Source organism: Physeter macrocephalus, chromosome 1 (assembly GCF_002837175.3).
Source record: "Physeter macrocephalus isolate SW-GA chromosome 1, ASM283717v5, whole genome shotgun sequence".
NCBI classification, from domain to species: Eukaryota; Metazoa; Chordata; class Mammalia; order Artiodactyla; family Physeteridae; genus Physeter; species Physeter macrocephalus.
The window spans coordinates 88359086-88375478 of NC_041214.2; the positions used below are offsets into that span (position 1 = coordinate 88359086).

A 16393-nucleotide genomic window follows, 5' to 3' on the forward strand; every position below is an offset into this window, starting at 1 on the left:
AGATGGATTATAAAGTGGTATGAGGAAACAAAACAAAAAAGCAAAGCAAAGTCAGAGTAGGGAGGGAGAGATGGATTATAAAGTGGTATGAGGAAACAAAACAAAAAAGCAAAGCAAAGTCAGAGTAGGGAGGGAGAGATGGATTATAAAGTGGTATGAGGAAACAAAACAAAAAAGCAAAGCAAAGTCAGAGTAGGGAGGGAGAGATGGATTATAAAGTGGTATGAGGAAACAAAACAAAAAAGCAAAGCAAAGTCAGAGTAGGGAGGGAGAGATGGATTATAAAGTGGTATGAGGAAACAAAACAAAAAAGCAAAGCAAAGTCAGAGTAGGGAGGGAGAGATGGATTATAAAGTGGTATGAGGAAACAAAACAAAAAAGCAAAGCAAAGTCAGAGTAGGGAGGGAGAGATGGATTATAAAGTGGTATGAGGAAACAAAACAAAAAAGCAAAGCAAAGTCAGAGTAGGGAGGGAGAGATGGATTATAAAGTGGTATGAGGAAACAAAACAAAAAAGCAAAGCAAAGTCAGAGTAGGGAGGGAGAGATGGATTATAAAGTGGTATGAGGAAACAAAACAAAAAAGCAAAGCAAAGTCAGAGTAGGGAGGGAGAGATGGATTATAAAGTGGTATGAGGAAACAAAACAAAAAAGCAAAGCAAAGTCAGAGTAGGGAGGGAGAGATGGATTATAAAGTGGTATGAGGAAACAAAACAAAAAAGCAAAGCAAAGTCAGAGTAGGGAGGGAGAGATGGATTATAAAGTGGTATGAGGAAACAAAACAAAAAAGCAAAGCAAAGTCAGAGTAGGGAGGGAGAGATGGATTATAAAGTGGTATGAGGAAACAAAACAAAAAAGCAAAGCAAAGTCAGAGTAGGGAGGGAGAGATGGATTATAAAGTGGTATGAGGAAACAAAACAAAAAAGCAAAGCAAAGTCAGAGTAGGGAGGGAGAGATGGATTATAAAGTGGTATGAGGAAACAAAACAAAAAAGCAAAGCAAAGTCAGAGTAGGGAGGGAGAGATGGATTATAAAGTGGTATGAGGAAACAAAACAAAAAAGCAAAGCAAAGTCAGAGTAGGGAGGGAGAGATGGATTATAAAGTGGTATGAGGAAACAAAACAAAAAAGCAAAGCAAAGTCAGAGTAGGGAGGGAGAGATGGATTATAAAGTGGTATGAGGAAACAAAACAAAAAAGCAAAGCAAAGTCAGAGTAGGGAGGGAGAGATGGATTATAAAGTGGTATGAGGAAACAAAACAAAAAAGCAAAGCAAAGTCAGAGTAGGGAGGGAGAGATGGATTATAAAGTGGTATGAGGAAACAAAACAAAAAAGCAAAGCAAAGTCAGAGTAGGGAGGGAGAGATGGATTATAAAGTGGTATGAGGAAAGTTGTCATTTCTTTGGTCTCTTTTAACCTGGAACAGTCCCTCAGCCTTTCATTGTTTTTCATGATTGACATTTTTTTGAAGAACACAGCCTTGTTGTTTTGTAGAATGTCCTTTAGTTGAGGTTTGTCTGATTGTTCCTCATAAATCCATACAGGTTATGCATTTTTGGCAGATGATGTGTCCTCAGTGACTCACATCAGGAGGCATTATTGATGATGTTAATTAGCTTTAATTACTTAGCTGAGAGATTTTTTTTACTTTTTTTTTTACATTATTAATAGTGTACATTTAAAAATTTTATTTATTTTTTTATACAGCAGGTTCTTATTAGTTATCAATTTTATACATATTGGTGTATATATGTCAATCCCAATCTCCCAATTCAGATTTTTTTCACTTTAAGGGTAACTCTTTTTACTTTGTAATTAATAAGTCATTGATGGGGAGATATTTACTTTGAAACTGTTCCTAAACAAACTTTCCCCCAATGGTTTTGCAATCCTAAGGAGCATTTTTTATCATAAACATGTGGTTTCCTCACCTTGATTGAAGGCTTCTTGAGAAAATAACTTTTACTTTAAAAATTATGTTATAATACCTGTGTACAATAAATACTCAATATTATTGACTGCCTGACCTTGAGCTACCTGACACCAGATTGCTGATTATATTTCTCATAATAGATTTTGTCTACCTACTCTGAGAATTTAACAGATATTTGCAGCAAAGTCCTATTGTATGCAAATTAGAAATGGTCATTAACTGAACTGACTAGGCATTCTTAGCAGGCCTCTCAGACCAGTGAGATGGGAGTAGTAAATCTGACCTCTGGATATTTCAAAAGAATAATTAATAACAATAATGAAGAAAATCTGTGATCATCATCACTGGAAAAACTTGTTAAATATATAGTACCCTCCTTTCATTTTATTTTAATTTGTGATGAAAAGACATTTTAATTTTAATTGAATATGTGATGAAAGGAAGTTTCTGGGTGGTGTTCATCTTTCACTTTAGATTCTGACATTTTTTCATACCAGCCTAATACTTAGCCATGACTCATGGGGTGTTTCTTTCAGTCTCTAAGAATTAGGTTAGGTTTCTTGTAGATCTTATCACATTGCCACTTGGAATTTAACCAGAGGAAAGAAAGAAAGGCACAGTTGCGATTGTTTAGATAAACATCTATTCTGGAGGGCTTATTAGAGGCAGTGAGGCAGAGTAGAAAGTCCTCATTCTGTCTAGTATTTTGTTTTGTTTTCTGCTTCTGCTCTAAGGATCTTTTTTCCATCTTTCACTGTACCACATCTTGGGCAGAGATGGCAGGTGATCATTGAAGTTCCTCTATCTCCAATTTCTGGCTGATATCTAAAATTTCATCATTATCAAGAAATTAATTTATTTGTGCAAATTATGTTACCTAAGAAAAATGCAGATATCCTTGTAGGGGATTGGAGGTGTAGCACAAGCCGACATCTAAACATGAAACATCAAATATTCAGAACTTTTCTGTAATAGTTAGTTGCTAGACACTTTCTGCTAAATGAGACAATAATAAATAAGTTTTTCCTTGGGGGAAGGAGAAGCCTGGGTGGGGTTTTAGTAGCTGGGGACTCTGAGCAATCTTAAGGTGCTAAGACTCTGAAAGAGGGAGGGGAAATGAATTGAAAAAGGAAGAGGAAGGACATTTAAAAGATACAAGTACACTTACTCTACAATTGTCATAGCTCTCATCCTGGAGGAGTGGTCTCTGAAATACACAGAGCATTTAGAATTAAGAAATCCATGCTTTGTTAAACCAGGAATCGCTGGTGGCCATCCTTTTTTTAAAAAAAGGCTCTTTTCTCCATCTGTACCAAAGACATACCTTTCACATTTCCTTGCACCTGTCATACTTCTAGGTGTCCTAGTGATGTGATGTAAGAGTAGTGGAAAGTCTGTATAACTAACTTTCTCAGCCAAGTTCTTCCAGGTTTTTGCATGCAGTCAGGATATGAAATTAGCAGTTGGTATACAGGCTGTATTGGTTGGGAAATAATTTACAAGGTCCAGGTGATTAATTGTGCCATTGTTCCACAGAGAGGCATTTCAGTGTTTCTACTAGAGCCTGGGTTTTGTGAAGCTTTGCTGTTTTTGCCAGATGCAGTTGGTTCATCTTTGTGAAATGTGTGCTATGGAATTGATACTAAGTGCCTCCATATTAACATCTCTGAAATACTGGTGACAGGCTTTTCCCACCCCAATGAGACAAAAATTCTTTTTCACTTTCTATCACCAGTTAGAAGAAGATGGATGCACAGAATTCATCCAAAGTCAACATGAGGAAGAGGAGGAAAGAGATACCTGGACCCAATGGGGCAGCAGAGGATGATGGAATTCCTTCAAAAATGCCACGCTGTGCAATTGTAAGTAAGGAAGAGATTTCTTTGTTGAACACTTAACCTGGCAGGAGGAGGGTAGAAACTGATATAACACTGACAATATCAACATTACAAGTCTTCTTAAATAATGGAAAGAATGAATAGTAACTTTCCACCAGTTGTTGGAACTCTTATGCAGATTATAATTCACAGCTCAGTTGTAAGAGCTTTACACTGGAATTGAAAAAAGAATGTTAGGAAAATTTGGAGGTTGTACATATATTAGGCAAAAGATCAAATTCAAACTAATGAAATAGAGAAATTGTAGCTCCAGGCAGTGATCTGATCTTAGCATCATCTCATGGTGTTTAGTTTTCTGTGTCTTACTGTCTTTTCTCTCATATCACTCCTCCACTCTATTACTGGTTATATCTTAGATGAGAACCTTTTTCTATTACTGCCTACCTTATGTTCCTTTATCTCTGGGATGTTATCTTTGTATTTCCTAACCACTTCCAAACCTTTGATGAAAGACCCCGTTCCAGACGGCTCATCCTGTCTCAGGTTGGTACCCTTCCTGAAGCTTCCCCTAAAAAAAATATGTCAAAGAATATTTATACACAGTTGGAGTTATTATTGATATACAGTGTTGTTATGAAATCCATGTTTTAAAATCCCGGTGACAGAATTATATGTTTCTGTATGTTTTGTACCTATATTGACCATTAGCCATTGATCCAACTGCAGTTCCCACTGGTTACTTTTGGAGCTTCATAACCCAAAAGGACTCGGACACAATTACTAGTTGTTCTAAACCAATATTCTATCTTGAGCAATAAAAGCAACTGGACTCCACAAATAGTAGGTATATGCTTCAGGCCTGATATTGATGATTATGTTGCGGGCAAGTGTATTAGTTTTCTATTGCTGTTGTAACAAATTACCACAAATTTAATGGCCTAAAACAATACAGATATATTATCTTACAGTTCTAGGGATCACAAGGCTGAAATGGGTCTCAAAAGGCTAAAATCAAGTGTAGTTAGGGCTGGAGGTTCTAGGGGAAAAACTGTTTCCTTGCCTTTTCCAGCTTCTAGAAGTTGCCTGTATTGCTTTGCTCAGGGGCCAGGCAGCAATCACAACACTCTGACCACTGCTTCTGTCATCACATCTCATTCTGATTCTGAATCTCCTGCCTCCTTCATTCACTTGTAAAGACCCTTGTAATTACATTGGACATACTTGGCTAATCCAGGATAATCTGTCTATCTCAAAATCCTTTAATCACATTTGCAAAGCCCCTTTTGCCATGTAACATAGTCACAGGTTCTAGAAAATAATATGTAGACATCCTTAGGGGGCCATTATTCTTTACAGCAAGTAAACTCAGAAAATGACTCAGCAGTCAACGAAACAGGGCTTTTTTTTTTGGCCGCTTTGGGTCTTTATTGCTGCGCGTGGGCTTTCTCTGGTTGCAGTGAGTGGGGGCTACTCTTAGATGTGGTGCACGGGCTTCTCATTGTGGTGGCTTTTCTTGTTGCGGAGCACGGGCTCTAGGCACGCGGGCTTCAGTAGCTGTGGCTCATGGGCTCTAGAGCGCAGGCTCTAGTTGTGGCGTACGGGCTTAGTTGCTCCACGGCATGTGGGATCTTCCTGGACCAGGGATTGCACCCATGTCCCTTGCATTGGCAGGCGGATTCTTAACCAGTGTGCCACCAGGGAAGTCCCTAACAGGGCATTTTAAATTTCTGAATGTTTCTTAGAAAATTCAGGTTAAGGAGATGGTGGTGGGCACCAATTCAGCACTCTCACTAGGAGTAGGGACAAGTTATAACCAAGTAGGTAATACTCTGAGCCAATCACCATAGCCACGAATAGACCAAGGAAGGCCAACCTTAGTGGAATGGGCTCTGAGAAGACTTAAATTTCTTGGTTCTTAGAATCTGAGGAATTTCAATGCTTTAAGTTACTCTGCTTCATATATTCATGTCACAGATCAGTTAAGTGGCTTGCTACCTATTTCACATTCCTTTCTGGTACACACTGGCTATTTAACATGGGCTAATGGTCAAAGATTCACTCACCCAACAGGCTGGACTGACTCTAATGACGAGTGTCTGCTAAATAAACTTGTGTGTCATCTCCACTGTACACATGTGCTTTCTATCTCTGAATCCCTTTCAACTCTGTAGTGAAAACGAACAAGGTTTTTTCTTTTTTTTATGATAGCTTTACTGAGATCATAAATCCACCCATTTAAACTGTACAATTCAATGATTTTTAATATATTCACAGAGTTGTGCTACCATCACCACAGCCAGTTTTAGAATATTTTTATCGTCCCCAAAAGAAGCCCCATACCCATTAGCAGTCACTCCTCATTTCCTCCTAACCTCCCCAAGTATTTGGTAGCTGGGTTGGTAGGTCAGGATAAAATGGATGAAGGGAGAGAAAAGAGTTAAGGAGGAAAAATTAAGGGATAACTTTATGGCTAGTTTGTCTATAAGTATAAAGAATTTACTGAAACAGATGTTTCTAAAGGTAAAATCAAAAGGATCACAGAAATATTTATAAAGAATAGACATTTAGCCTGTCTTAATATTTGTCATATGTATGAATAAGTCACAGAGTACTTAAACTCTGAGGTTAATTGGCCGAAGTTCTGCTTATGGAGATAGATCTTACAATCTCATTTCAAACTACATATATTGAGAACCTCTGTGTGTCATTTGCTATGCATTGAGATGCAAAGATGCAAAGGTAGCCTTGCCCTTAAGAAGCTCATAGACAAATAGGGGAAAGATAAAAATAATTAAGATACAGTATGAAAAGGGCCAAATAGAAGTAAGTTAGAGGTACAGTGACCCTCTAGAGGAGCAAATTTGACCAAGGGGTGGGGACAGTGGTTTTGGAAAAGCTTCATTGAGATTATTTCAGAGTTGAACTTTGAAGGCTAAATAGGAATTCAAGAAATGGACAAGAGATAGAGTACAACTTCAGAAGTGTGAAATAATAGTATGTTTAGCAAACTACAAGTAATATTACTGGAGCTTAAAGTTCAGAATAAGAATCTGCAATAGATAAGGTAAAGCAAGGGCCTGCTCATGAAGGATCTTGTATGCTGTGCTAAGGAATTTGAACTTTATCCTATAGGTAATATGATCAGATATACAATTTAGAAGATCATCCTGATTGCTTTGGAAAGGAACAGTTGAAACAGGGATAGACAGAAGCCACAGGACTAGTTGTGAGATTATTGTAATTATCCAGGTTAGAAATGATGAAGGATTAAACTAAGGCAGTAGATACAGAGAGGACAAGATAAATTTTAAGTTTTTAAGAAGTGAAATAGACAATTGTTGGAAATTATCAGGATGCAGAGGATGAGAGGTGTTAAGGATGACTGCTAGGTTTCAGCCTTAGGTAGTTTGTGTAGATGGGGTGCTTCTCATTCAGATGAAAAATACAGGAAGAAGAGCTGTTTTAGGAGGAAGGCGATGAGTTTAGTACAGGTTCAACTTAGAAGGTCTATGAGGCATCCAAATAGTAGTTAAATAGGTGAACTCATTGTTTACATCCATTGAAATGGCAGCAGGAATCAGGGAGAATGATTGTTTTTCTTTTTCTTTCTGCTCTGTTCCTTATCCCTTCTTTCTCACACCACATGGTATTCCTCTTGAATCCAGAGCCTTTTTCCTGGCATTATTGAAATAATTTGGAACTCAGGAGGGCATGTTACCATTTGTGCAGAATGTTTGGGTAAATGGGAAATGTTTCTCTGTGCCATTATGAACCTTTTTGCTGAAAAATGTTTACGAATCCTTGGAAATAGAATACATACTGGGAAGCCAATATCAAGTTCTAGTATTATATTTTTTTTTTTTTTTTTTTTTTTGTGGTACGCGGGCCTCTCACTGTTGTGGCCTCTCCCGTTGCGGAGCACAGGCTCCGGACGCGCAGGCTCAGCGGCCATGGCTCACGGGCCCAGCCACTCCGTGGCATGTGGGATCTTCCCGGACCGGGGCACGAACCCGTGTACCCTGCATTGGCAGGTGGACTCTCAACCACTGCGCCACCAGGGAAGCCCTCTAGTATTATATTATTTGAGTTACCTCCTCTTTCCTATTAGTAAGGACACCAGAATCTCTTCTTCTCTTTCGCTAGAATTTTGAGGAGTAGTGAGTTAATATATGTGAACATAATCAGGAGAAAGTTTTTATGGAAGCAATATTGCATTCAGAAGTTCATTCATAATTTGGGAGATGATGATCATTATAAGTTTTAAGTTTTAGTTATAATAGTATTAGTTATAATTTGCATAGACTTAGAAACTTTATATAGCATTTAGAAGCTAACCTCTTAGATTAATACAATTTAGTTAATTTTGTTGGTATAATGAAACCTGTGTTCCATAGAATGGAAGAGAAAATGAGCTAATGTAGATTTGTTGAGTGCCTACTCATATGTGTAACATTGTGCTAGTTACTTTGCATATGCTATTTTATTTAATCCTCATAGCAACCTTATGGAGCAGGTATTACTGTCTTCCATTTTAAAAAAAATTACTTAATTACTTAATTAATTTATTTTTGGCTGCATTGGGTCTTTGTTGCTGCGCGCCAGCTTTCTCTGGTTGTGGTGTGCGGGCTTCTCATTGCGGTAGCTTCTCTTGTGGCGGAGCACGGGCTCTAGGCATGCGAGCTTCAGTAGTTGTGGCGCACGGGCTCTAGGCGCACGAGCTTCACTAGTTGTGGCACGCGGGATCAGTAGTTGTGGCTTGCGGGCTCTAGAGCTCAGGCTCAGTAGTTGTGGCGCATGGGCCTAGTTGCTCTGCAGCATGTGGTATCTTCCCGGACCAGGGCTCGAGCCCGTGTCCCTTGCATTGGCAGGCGGATTCTTAACCACTGTGCCACCAGGGAAGTCTCATCTTCCATTTTATAGCAGGTGAAATGAAAGCTGTAGAAGCTTGCTGTGATTTCACAGCTATGAAGTGATAGAGCTGGGATTTAGATCTAAGTTTTTTTCAAGTCCTAAACCCTTGCCCTTTCATTTGTATTTTGCTACCAGAGAGTCAAAAGACTTGAAAGCAGTATTATTCCATAGGATTCCTTTGAGGTTAAAATGAAGGAGGTTTGTTTTAGGAGAACACAGGTAGAAATGCTTAGTCCTACTTTTATATAAACTTCAGCTTTAAGAGACAATGTTCTCTAACTGAGAAGAGAATAATAGGGTGTTTTTAAAAATACTACTCATTCTAACTGGAGGCAGCTCTAGAGAGTTAAAGATTTTGCTGATCTGTTTTAGCTGAAGAAGCTTAGGTTTCATTCTCTATACTTAGGAGGAATTGATTCAGCACAAATTCTAGCCAGGAGGGACAGTTGCATTTGCCTTCTGCCTTGGAATGTACACAGTATACAAGGAAGATTGAAGAAACAGAGTTATGGAAGATAGGATACATAATGTATCTCTTAAAATTGAGATAAAATTCACATACATAAAGTTCACCATTTTAATCATTTTAAAGTGTACAATTCAGTGGTTTTAATACTGAAAATTCACAGTGTTGTACAACCATCACCACTGTCTAATTCCAGAACATTTTTATCACCACAAAAAGAAACCCTGTACCTATTAGCAGTCATTCCGTCATTCCCCTATTCCCTCTACTCCCTGGCAACTGCTAATCTACTTTCTCTCTCTAGGGATTTGCCTATTCTGGACATTTCATATAATCATACAATGCGTGGCCTTTTATGTCTGGCTTTATTTATTAAAATATGTATTTATTTATTTATTTTGGCTGCGCAAGGTCTTAGTTGTGGCACATGGGATCTTTTAGTTGCAGGACGCGGGATGTTTTAGTTGCTGGCTCTTAGGTGCACCATGCGGGCTCTTAGGTGCGGCATGCATGTGGGATATAGTTTCCAGACCAGGCATCGAACCTGGGCCCCCTGCATTGGGAGCGCATAGTCTTACCCACTGGACCACCATGGAGGTCTGTGGCTTCTTTTATTTAGCACAATGTTTTCAAGGTCCACCCAGGTGGTATTGTTTAGTAATACTTCATTCCTTTTTATAGGTGAATCCATATAGACATACTACTTTGTTTATCCATTCATCTGTTGTTGGACATTTGGATTATTTCCGCTTTTTGGCTATTGTGAATAATGTTCTATTATTCACGTACAAGTTTTTTTTAAAAGATATGTTTTCAGTTCTCTTGCTTATATACCTAGGAGTGTAATTTCTAGGTCATATATATCCTTTGTTTAACATTTTGAAGAACTGTTTTCCAAAGCTGTGTGCTAGTTTACATTCACAGCAGTGTACAGAGGTTCCAATTTCTCCACATCCTTGCCATCACTGTTGTTGCCTGTCTTTTTGCTTTTAGCCAACCTAGTGGATGTGAAGCAGGGTCTCATTGTGGTTTTGATTTGCATTTCCATAATGCCTAATATCGTTGAGCACCTTTTCATGTGTTTTTTGGCCATTAGTATATCTTTTTTGGAGAAATGTCTGGATACCTCTTTTTCCTTAACTCTTCTCTTCCCTCTTCTGCCTCCCTTCCATTCACCAGGACCTCACCCTAGATCTTTCAGTTTCTGTTAATTCTTTGTTTTTCTTCCTGGACCTATTAACTTGGCCTTCTAAAGATTAAAGTTTCTAGCTTGATCTGGGCTGAATATAGTGCTCAGTAGTTCCATTAATCATTTGCTGATGCTCAAATATATACATTTCCCACAACAGCTATTCCAAATATTTTGTACTTTCCTCAAGTTTTCAGTCTCATTCCAAGGTCCCTGTTCTTTATAGGGAACTTCACTTTCTTCTTTACTATACTGAGAAAATTGAGGGCATCAGAATATAAGTTTATACATCCTTCCTCCTTTACATCCAATATTATCCTTTTATCACCTTTCCTTTCTTCTGCTTTCAGAAAAATGTGATCCTAATTACTTATAGGGCCAACAGCTTCCCCCCTGCTCTCCTTTGAGGCCATTCCCTGTCATTCTTCTAGACTCTTCCTTCCTTAATTATCTGTTTTTATCCTTCTTTTGATATTTTCAATCTCTTCGGCTCCTTTTCCTTTGTCTTAGACATGTACAGATATCCTCAACTTTTAAGAAAACCTGCTACTTGATCCTTCTGTCCCCTCTAGGTACCTTTCTGTTTTTCTCATTCCCTTTATGGCTATACATCTCTAATGAGAGATTATTACTAATCTGTTTCCTTGTCTTCCAATTTTCTTAAAGGCACTGGTGTTCTGACTTTCACTAATATATTCTAGGAGGTCTCCAATAGTCATTTGAATCTCCAGATTCAAAGACTGTCAGTTCTCATTTTCTTTGATCTCCACTCCTTTTTTTTTTTTTTTGCGGTACGTGGGCCTCTCACTGCCGTGGCCTCTCCCGTTGCGGAGCACAGGCTCCGGACGCGCAGGCTCAGCGGCCATGGCTCACGGGCCCAGCCACTCCGCGGCATGTGGGATTTTCCTGGACCGGGGCACGAACCCGCGCCCCCTGCATCGGCAGGCGGATTCTCAACCACTGTGCCACCAGGGAAGCCCTCCACTCCTTTTTAAAAAACTTCTCTATTCCTGCTGATGGTACCACAGTCTTATTTTCTTCAGTTCAAAAGCTCAGTTATTATAAACTCCTCTCTCAAGTGACAGTATATTTTCTCTTTACCATGTCCTACCTATTCTTCCTTCACAGAATCTTTTAACTGTCACTCTCTCTATTCCCACTGCAATATTAACGGAAAAATCCACAAATCCATTTCTTCCTCCCTGTAATAACCTCTGAACTGATCTCTTTCTAAGTATGCAGAATAACCAGTGGTGTCCTGATAAACTGGGGGGAACAAACCTCTGACACATAGCATTTACTGATTTCTGTGGCTGATTTCAAACTACCAGCCCTCAAAATATGTGAATATTTAAAAACTGACTCCAGCACACCACTGATAATAAATTTCAGAGAACGCAGTAAGGCTGTCTTTTATCTACATGTACTATTGTTAATAAGCACAATTTTTTCTATTTTTCTATTTTATATTATGTATAAATATATTTATATATAAACAACTTCATTGAGATATAGTTCATATACCATTATAATTCACCTACACATTTAGAGTGTTCAATTCAGTGTTTTTCAGAATATTCACAGACTTGTGCAACCATCATCATGATACATTTTAGAGCATTTTCATCACTGCAGAGAGAAACCCTGTACCCATCAGCAGTAACTCCCCATTTCTCCCCAACCCTTCCATCCCAGTGTAACCACTAATCTACTTTCTGTCTGTAAATTTTCCTATTCTTGGACATTGCATATAAATGGAATCATACAATAAGTGGCCTTTTGTGGCTGGCTTCTTTCACTTAGCATAATTTTTTCAAGGTTCATCCATGTTGTAGCAGGTATCAGTACTGCATTCTTTTTTATGGCTGAATGGCATTTGTTTCTTGAGGTATAACTTACATACACAGTAGAGTGCACAAACCTTAAGTGTACAGCTCAATAAATGTTTATATATGTATACATCCATGTAATCACTGGTACACCTAGAAGACTCCCTCACGCTCCTGCTAGTCAGTATCCTCTTTCCCCAGATTTTGTTTCCTTTGTTCTCTGACTTCTATTAACCATAGATTAGCTTTGCCTGGTTTTGACCTTCATATAGATAGAATCATAGAATATCTATTATTTTGTGACTAGCATATACTTTTAGAAACACAAATTACTGTTAGGCAACTCTTTGTGTACTAACTTCTAGAGGATAAATTGTTTTTTTCTAATTTAATCTGTAGGTAAATTTCTAATAACTTCAGAAAATCACACATTTGTGTCCTTGGTCTATTCTTAACCTTTTTTTGAAAACGTTCTAAAAAAGGATAACACACACACATCTCCTAAAAATGTTTTTCTTATAGCTTTAGCATATTTTAAACTAAACTTATATAAGTGCTCTTTAAAAGAAATATGTTTTAATTTTAAAGCCTTATTTTAAAAATCTATCCTTATCTGAAATCAAAACAAAACAATGTCTTCCCAGTTTCTGAATTTAGCCCAGTCACAATGTGATCTGTGTGTAATTTAAAAATCTAAGTAAACATCACTATAGCACAACAGAAATTAAAAGAATTGTAAGGGAATATTATGAACAATTTCATGCCAAAAAATGTGACAATTTATATGAAAAAGACATATTCCTAGAAAGAGACAAATTACCAAAACTGACCCAAGAAAAAAATAGAAAATCTGAATAGACCTATGCCAAGTAAAGTATTGAATTGTCTTTAAAAAAATCTTCCTACAAAGACAAAGTCAGACACAAATGACTTCACTGGTGAATTCTATCAGACATTTAAGGAAGAAATAATATCAATCCTATCCACTTTCAGAGAATAGAGGAGAGAACACTTCCTAACCAATTTTATGAGGCCAGATAGCAAAGAAAGGCAAAAACAGCACAAGAAAAGAACATAATAGTTCAAAATCCCTCACAAACTTAGATGCAAAAGTTCTTAACAATATATTAACAAATTGAATCCAAGAACATATAAAAAGATTTATGCAATGTGTCCAAGAAGAATTTCACTCAGGAATGCAAGGTTGGCTTAACATTCTAAAATCAATTAATCTAATACACCATAATTAATAAAATAAAAGACAAAACCAAAATATGATTGTTTCAATAATGTAGAAAAAGCATGTGACAAAATCCAATGCTAGTTCTTTAAAAAACTCTCAACAGGGAATTCCCTGGTGGTCCAGTGGTTAGGACTCAACGCTTTCACTGCCATGGCCTGGGTTTGATCCCTGGTCGGGGAACTAAGATCTCTCATAAGCCGCATGGCACAGCCAAAAAAAAAAAACAACTCTCAACGAACTACAAAATGAAGAGAGATTTCTCAACCTGATAAAGGGCATCTAAGAAAAACCTACTGCTAAGATAATACTTAGTGTTGAAAGATTGCATGCTTCTCCCTTAAGACTGGGAACAAGGTAAGGATATTTGTCTTTGCCACCTCTATTCAGCATTGTACTAGAGGTTTACTAGTGCAATAAGGGATAATAAAAGGAAGTTAAAGCCATCGAGATTGGAAAGGAATAAGTTAAACTGTCTTTATTCATAGGCAACATGATCTCATATGTAGACAGTCCTAAGGAATCTACCAAACAAACTGCTAGAACTGATAATTGAGTTTAACAAAGCCACAGGAGATGAGTCAACTGAAATTACTCACACTGATACACATACACACATACAAATCAATTGCATTTCTATATACTGGCAAGGAACAATCCAAAAATAAAATTAAGAAAATAGTTACAGGGCTTCCCTGGTGGTGCAGTGGTTGAGAGTCCGCCTACCGATGCAGGGGACGTGGGTTCGTGCCCCTGTCCGGGAAGATCCCACATGCTGCGGAGCGGCTAGGCCCATGAACCTAGGCCGCTGAGCCTGCGCGTCCGGAGTCAGTGCTCCGCCACAGGAGAGGCCACAACAGTGAGAGGCCCGCGTACTGCAAAAAAAAAAAAAAGAAAACAGCATCAAATAGAATAAAATACTTAGGAATAGATTTAACAGAAGCTCTTAAGTAAGGCTTTCCTCTGAGGAGGAAAGAGCATACCTACATTTTTATTTCAGCATTGCCTCTGAGTAATTGCATGTAATTCATATAACTTCTCTGAACCTCATTTTCCTCATCTTTAAATTGAGGATACTAACTATTGTACTACTTGCCTCACAGGGCTGTTAATAAGAATTAGAACATATTTTTACAGTGTAAAGCATTATACAGTGATGATCGTACTTAAAGCACATGGCAGCTGTTTGCCTTCCCAGTCCCATAGTTGAAGTGGTATGAAAAGGCACTTGTGAACCTTGGCAATTTCATCACATAGATCAGGGTTGGCTGTTCTGCCGTCTGGCAGAGGAGCTGTCATTCTGGACCCAGTTAGTTGGGACTATGCTTAGGTCCTCAGCCACCTTCCTCAGTCCTATCCTGAAATCACCATCAAGACATTTATCTTTCATGCCATGATTTGCCCATTTGGTAAAAGGTTGCAACTTTCACTTGTCATTTTGGAATGCTTTTATCTTTTTTCTTTTTAAGGTTATGAACTTTTAGGAAAAATTTTAATCATAGCACATTGAATAACTGATTATTCTTTAAAGCTGCCATTTTTTGAGTATTTTAGTTTATACCATTGAATTTTTCTTTTCCTTCACTTTCCTCTTCTTAAGGGCTTACGGCAGCCAGCGCCTTTTTCTGATGAAATTGAAGTAGACTTTAGTAAGCCCTATGTCAGGGTAACCATGGAAGAAGCCAGCAGAGGAACTCCTTGTAAGTAAATGACGAATTATTTTGTTGTTTTACTATTGTTTTTAGCATTCAATTGTACTTATCAAATGTACACCTACTCACTATATTCTTCCCTCAGTTTACATGTAAAAGCTACTTGAGCGAGGGGTTCCTCCCATCTCACTTGCTGTTCTATTTGGGAGGATAACTGTACTCCACAAAATTTCATTTATATTGTATACTAATTTCCCAGTATTTTGTCACAGCTGTGAGATACAGTGGTACACACTTTTTTGGGGGACTGTTCTCATCACAGCTGTGAGGTGAGATATAGAGGAGCAGAGACAATAAGATATTAGCCTGAGCTGGTTTATAATCTTGTCTGTTTTTACAAAGGTCCAAATAATATGTCAGACTGTCACATTTTTAATAACCTTCAGAATTTCCCACCAAGTTTTCCTTTCTGTCAGTCAGTACACTAGCTATCATGCTGCTGACTTATAGATGACAAAACTATCCTAAGTTGGGAGATGCTTATCGCTTAATTTTATCTTTATTGATATTACAGTTTTCCAAGCTTCTTAAAAAAAGACTTGCTTTATTATTTTCAAAGCCCATACTCTTTATTTGTATACTTAGTTTACATTATTAAGTAGCAATTTCTGGCCTCGTAAATTATTAATATGTATTTCAGATAGTTTTGGGCAGTTGGTTTTAGGGATCATCATAAATAGAAACTTCCACGAGCATTTGTTTTGAATACAAAGTCCTATAGGCATCTGTTCTTACTTCTCTGTAAATTCTCCATTTCTCCTTTTTTTCCCAATCCTTTTTCATTTCTTTTGATTACTGTGGTAAGTGTTTACTCTGTAAATGTAGGGCTGGACTCGACCCAGGCAAGCACTAGGGAATAAGAGGTAGTTATAGCCACAAATCTATACATTTTCAGTACATAGAAGATATTTGTAGTTGCTTCTTAATTGTGTTAGTATGTTTACTCTCTGTTGTAACTTAGGGGTACTGAAATATGAATAGAAATGAATGCTGGACAATGTTAGGCTAGGGGTCCCAATACCCCTTGGCTATATCTTGGCTGTATGGCGTATGGTTTTGGGGTCCTCAAAATTCAGAGAATGCTTTCCTTTTGCAAAAGTGTTTAGATATAGCTCATGTTGATCACAACCCTTCTGATTTATGAGGTGATTTTTTGGGTTTGGCTCCTCTTACTTCAGTAATAGGCAAGCTAATGGGGCAGAGTAAAATGACAACAAGGAAAGACAGGCTGTATGTAACAGTGTAGTGGTGGCAGGTCAGACTTCAAAATGCCACTA

At 37.9% G+C, this 16393-nt stretch overlaps 2 protein-coding genes across 2 annotated transcripts in view; one reads left to right on the forward strand and one right to left on the reverse strand.

The window, feature by feature from the left end:
- PCYT1A (phosphate cytidylyltransferase 1A, choline) overlaps positions 1-16393 on the forward strand; it is a 48267-nt gene that overhangs the window by 16146 nt on the left and 15728 nt on the right. Inside the window, exons 2-3 of the mRNA XM_007110483.3 lie at positions 3667-3793; positions 15005-15104. Of these exons, the coding sequence (XP_007110545.1) occupies positions 3677-3793; positions 15005-15104 (217 nt within the window). The 5' untranslated portion in view covers positions 3667-3676. The remainder of the gene's footprint in view (positions 1-3666; positions 3794-15004; positions 15105-16393) is intronic.
- The window catches only part of SLC51A (solute carrier family 51 member A), a 39852-nt gene continuing 37517 nt past the window's right edge, over positions 14059-16393 (reverse strand). Inside the window, exon 10 of the mRNA XM_055084733.1 lies at positions 14059-14279. Within this exon, the coding sequence (XP_054940708.1) occupies positions 14205-14279 (75 nt within the window). The 3' untranslated portion in view covers positions 14059-14204. The remainder of the gene's footprint in view (positions 14280-16393) is intronic.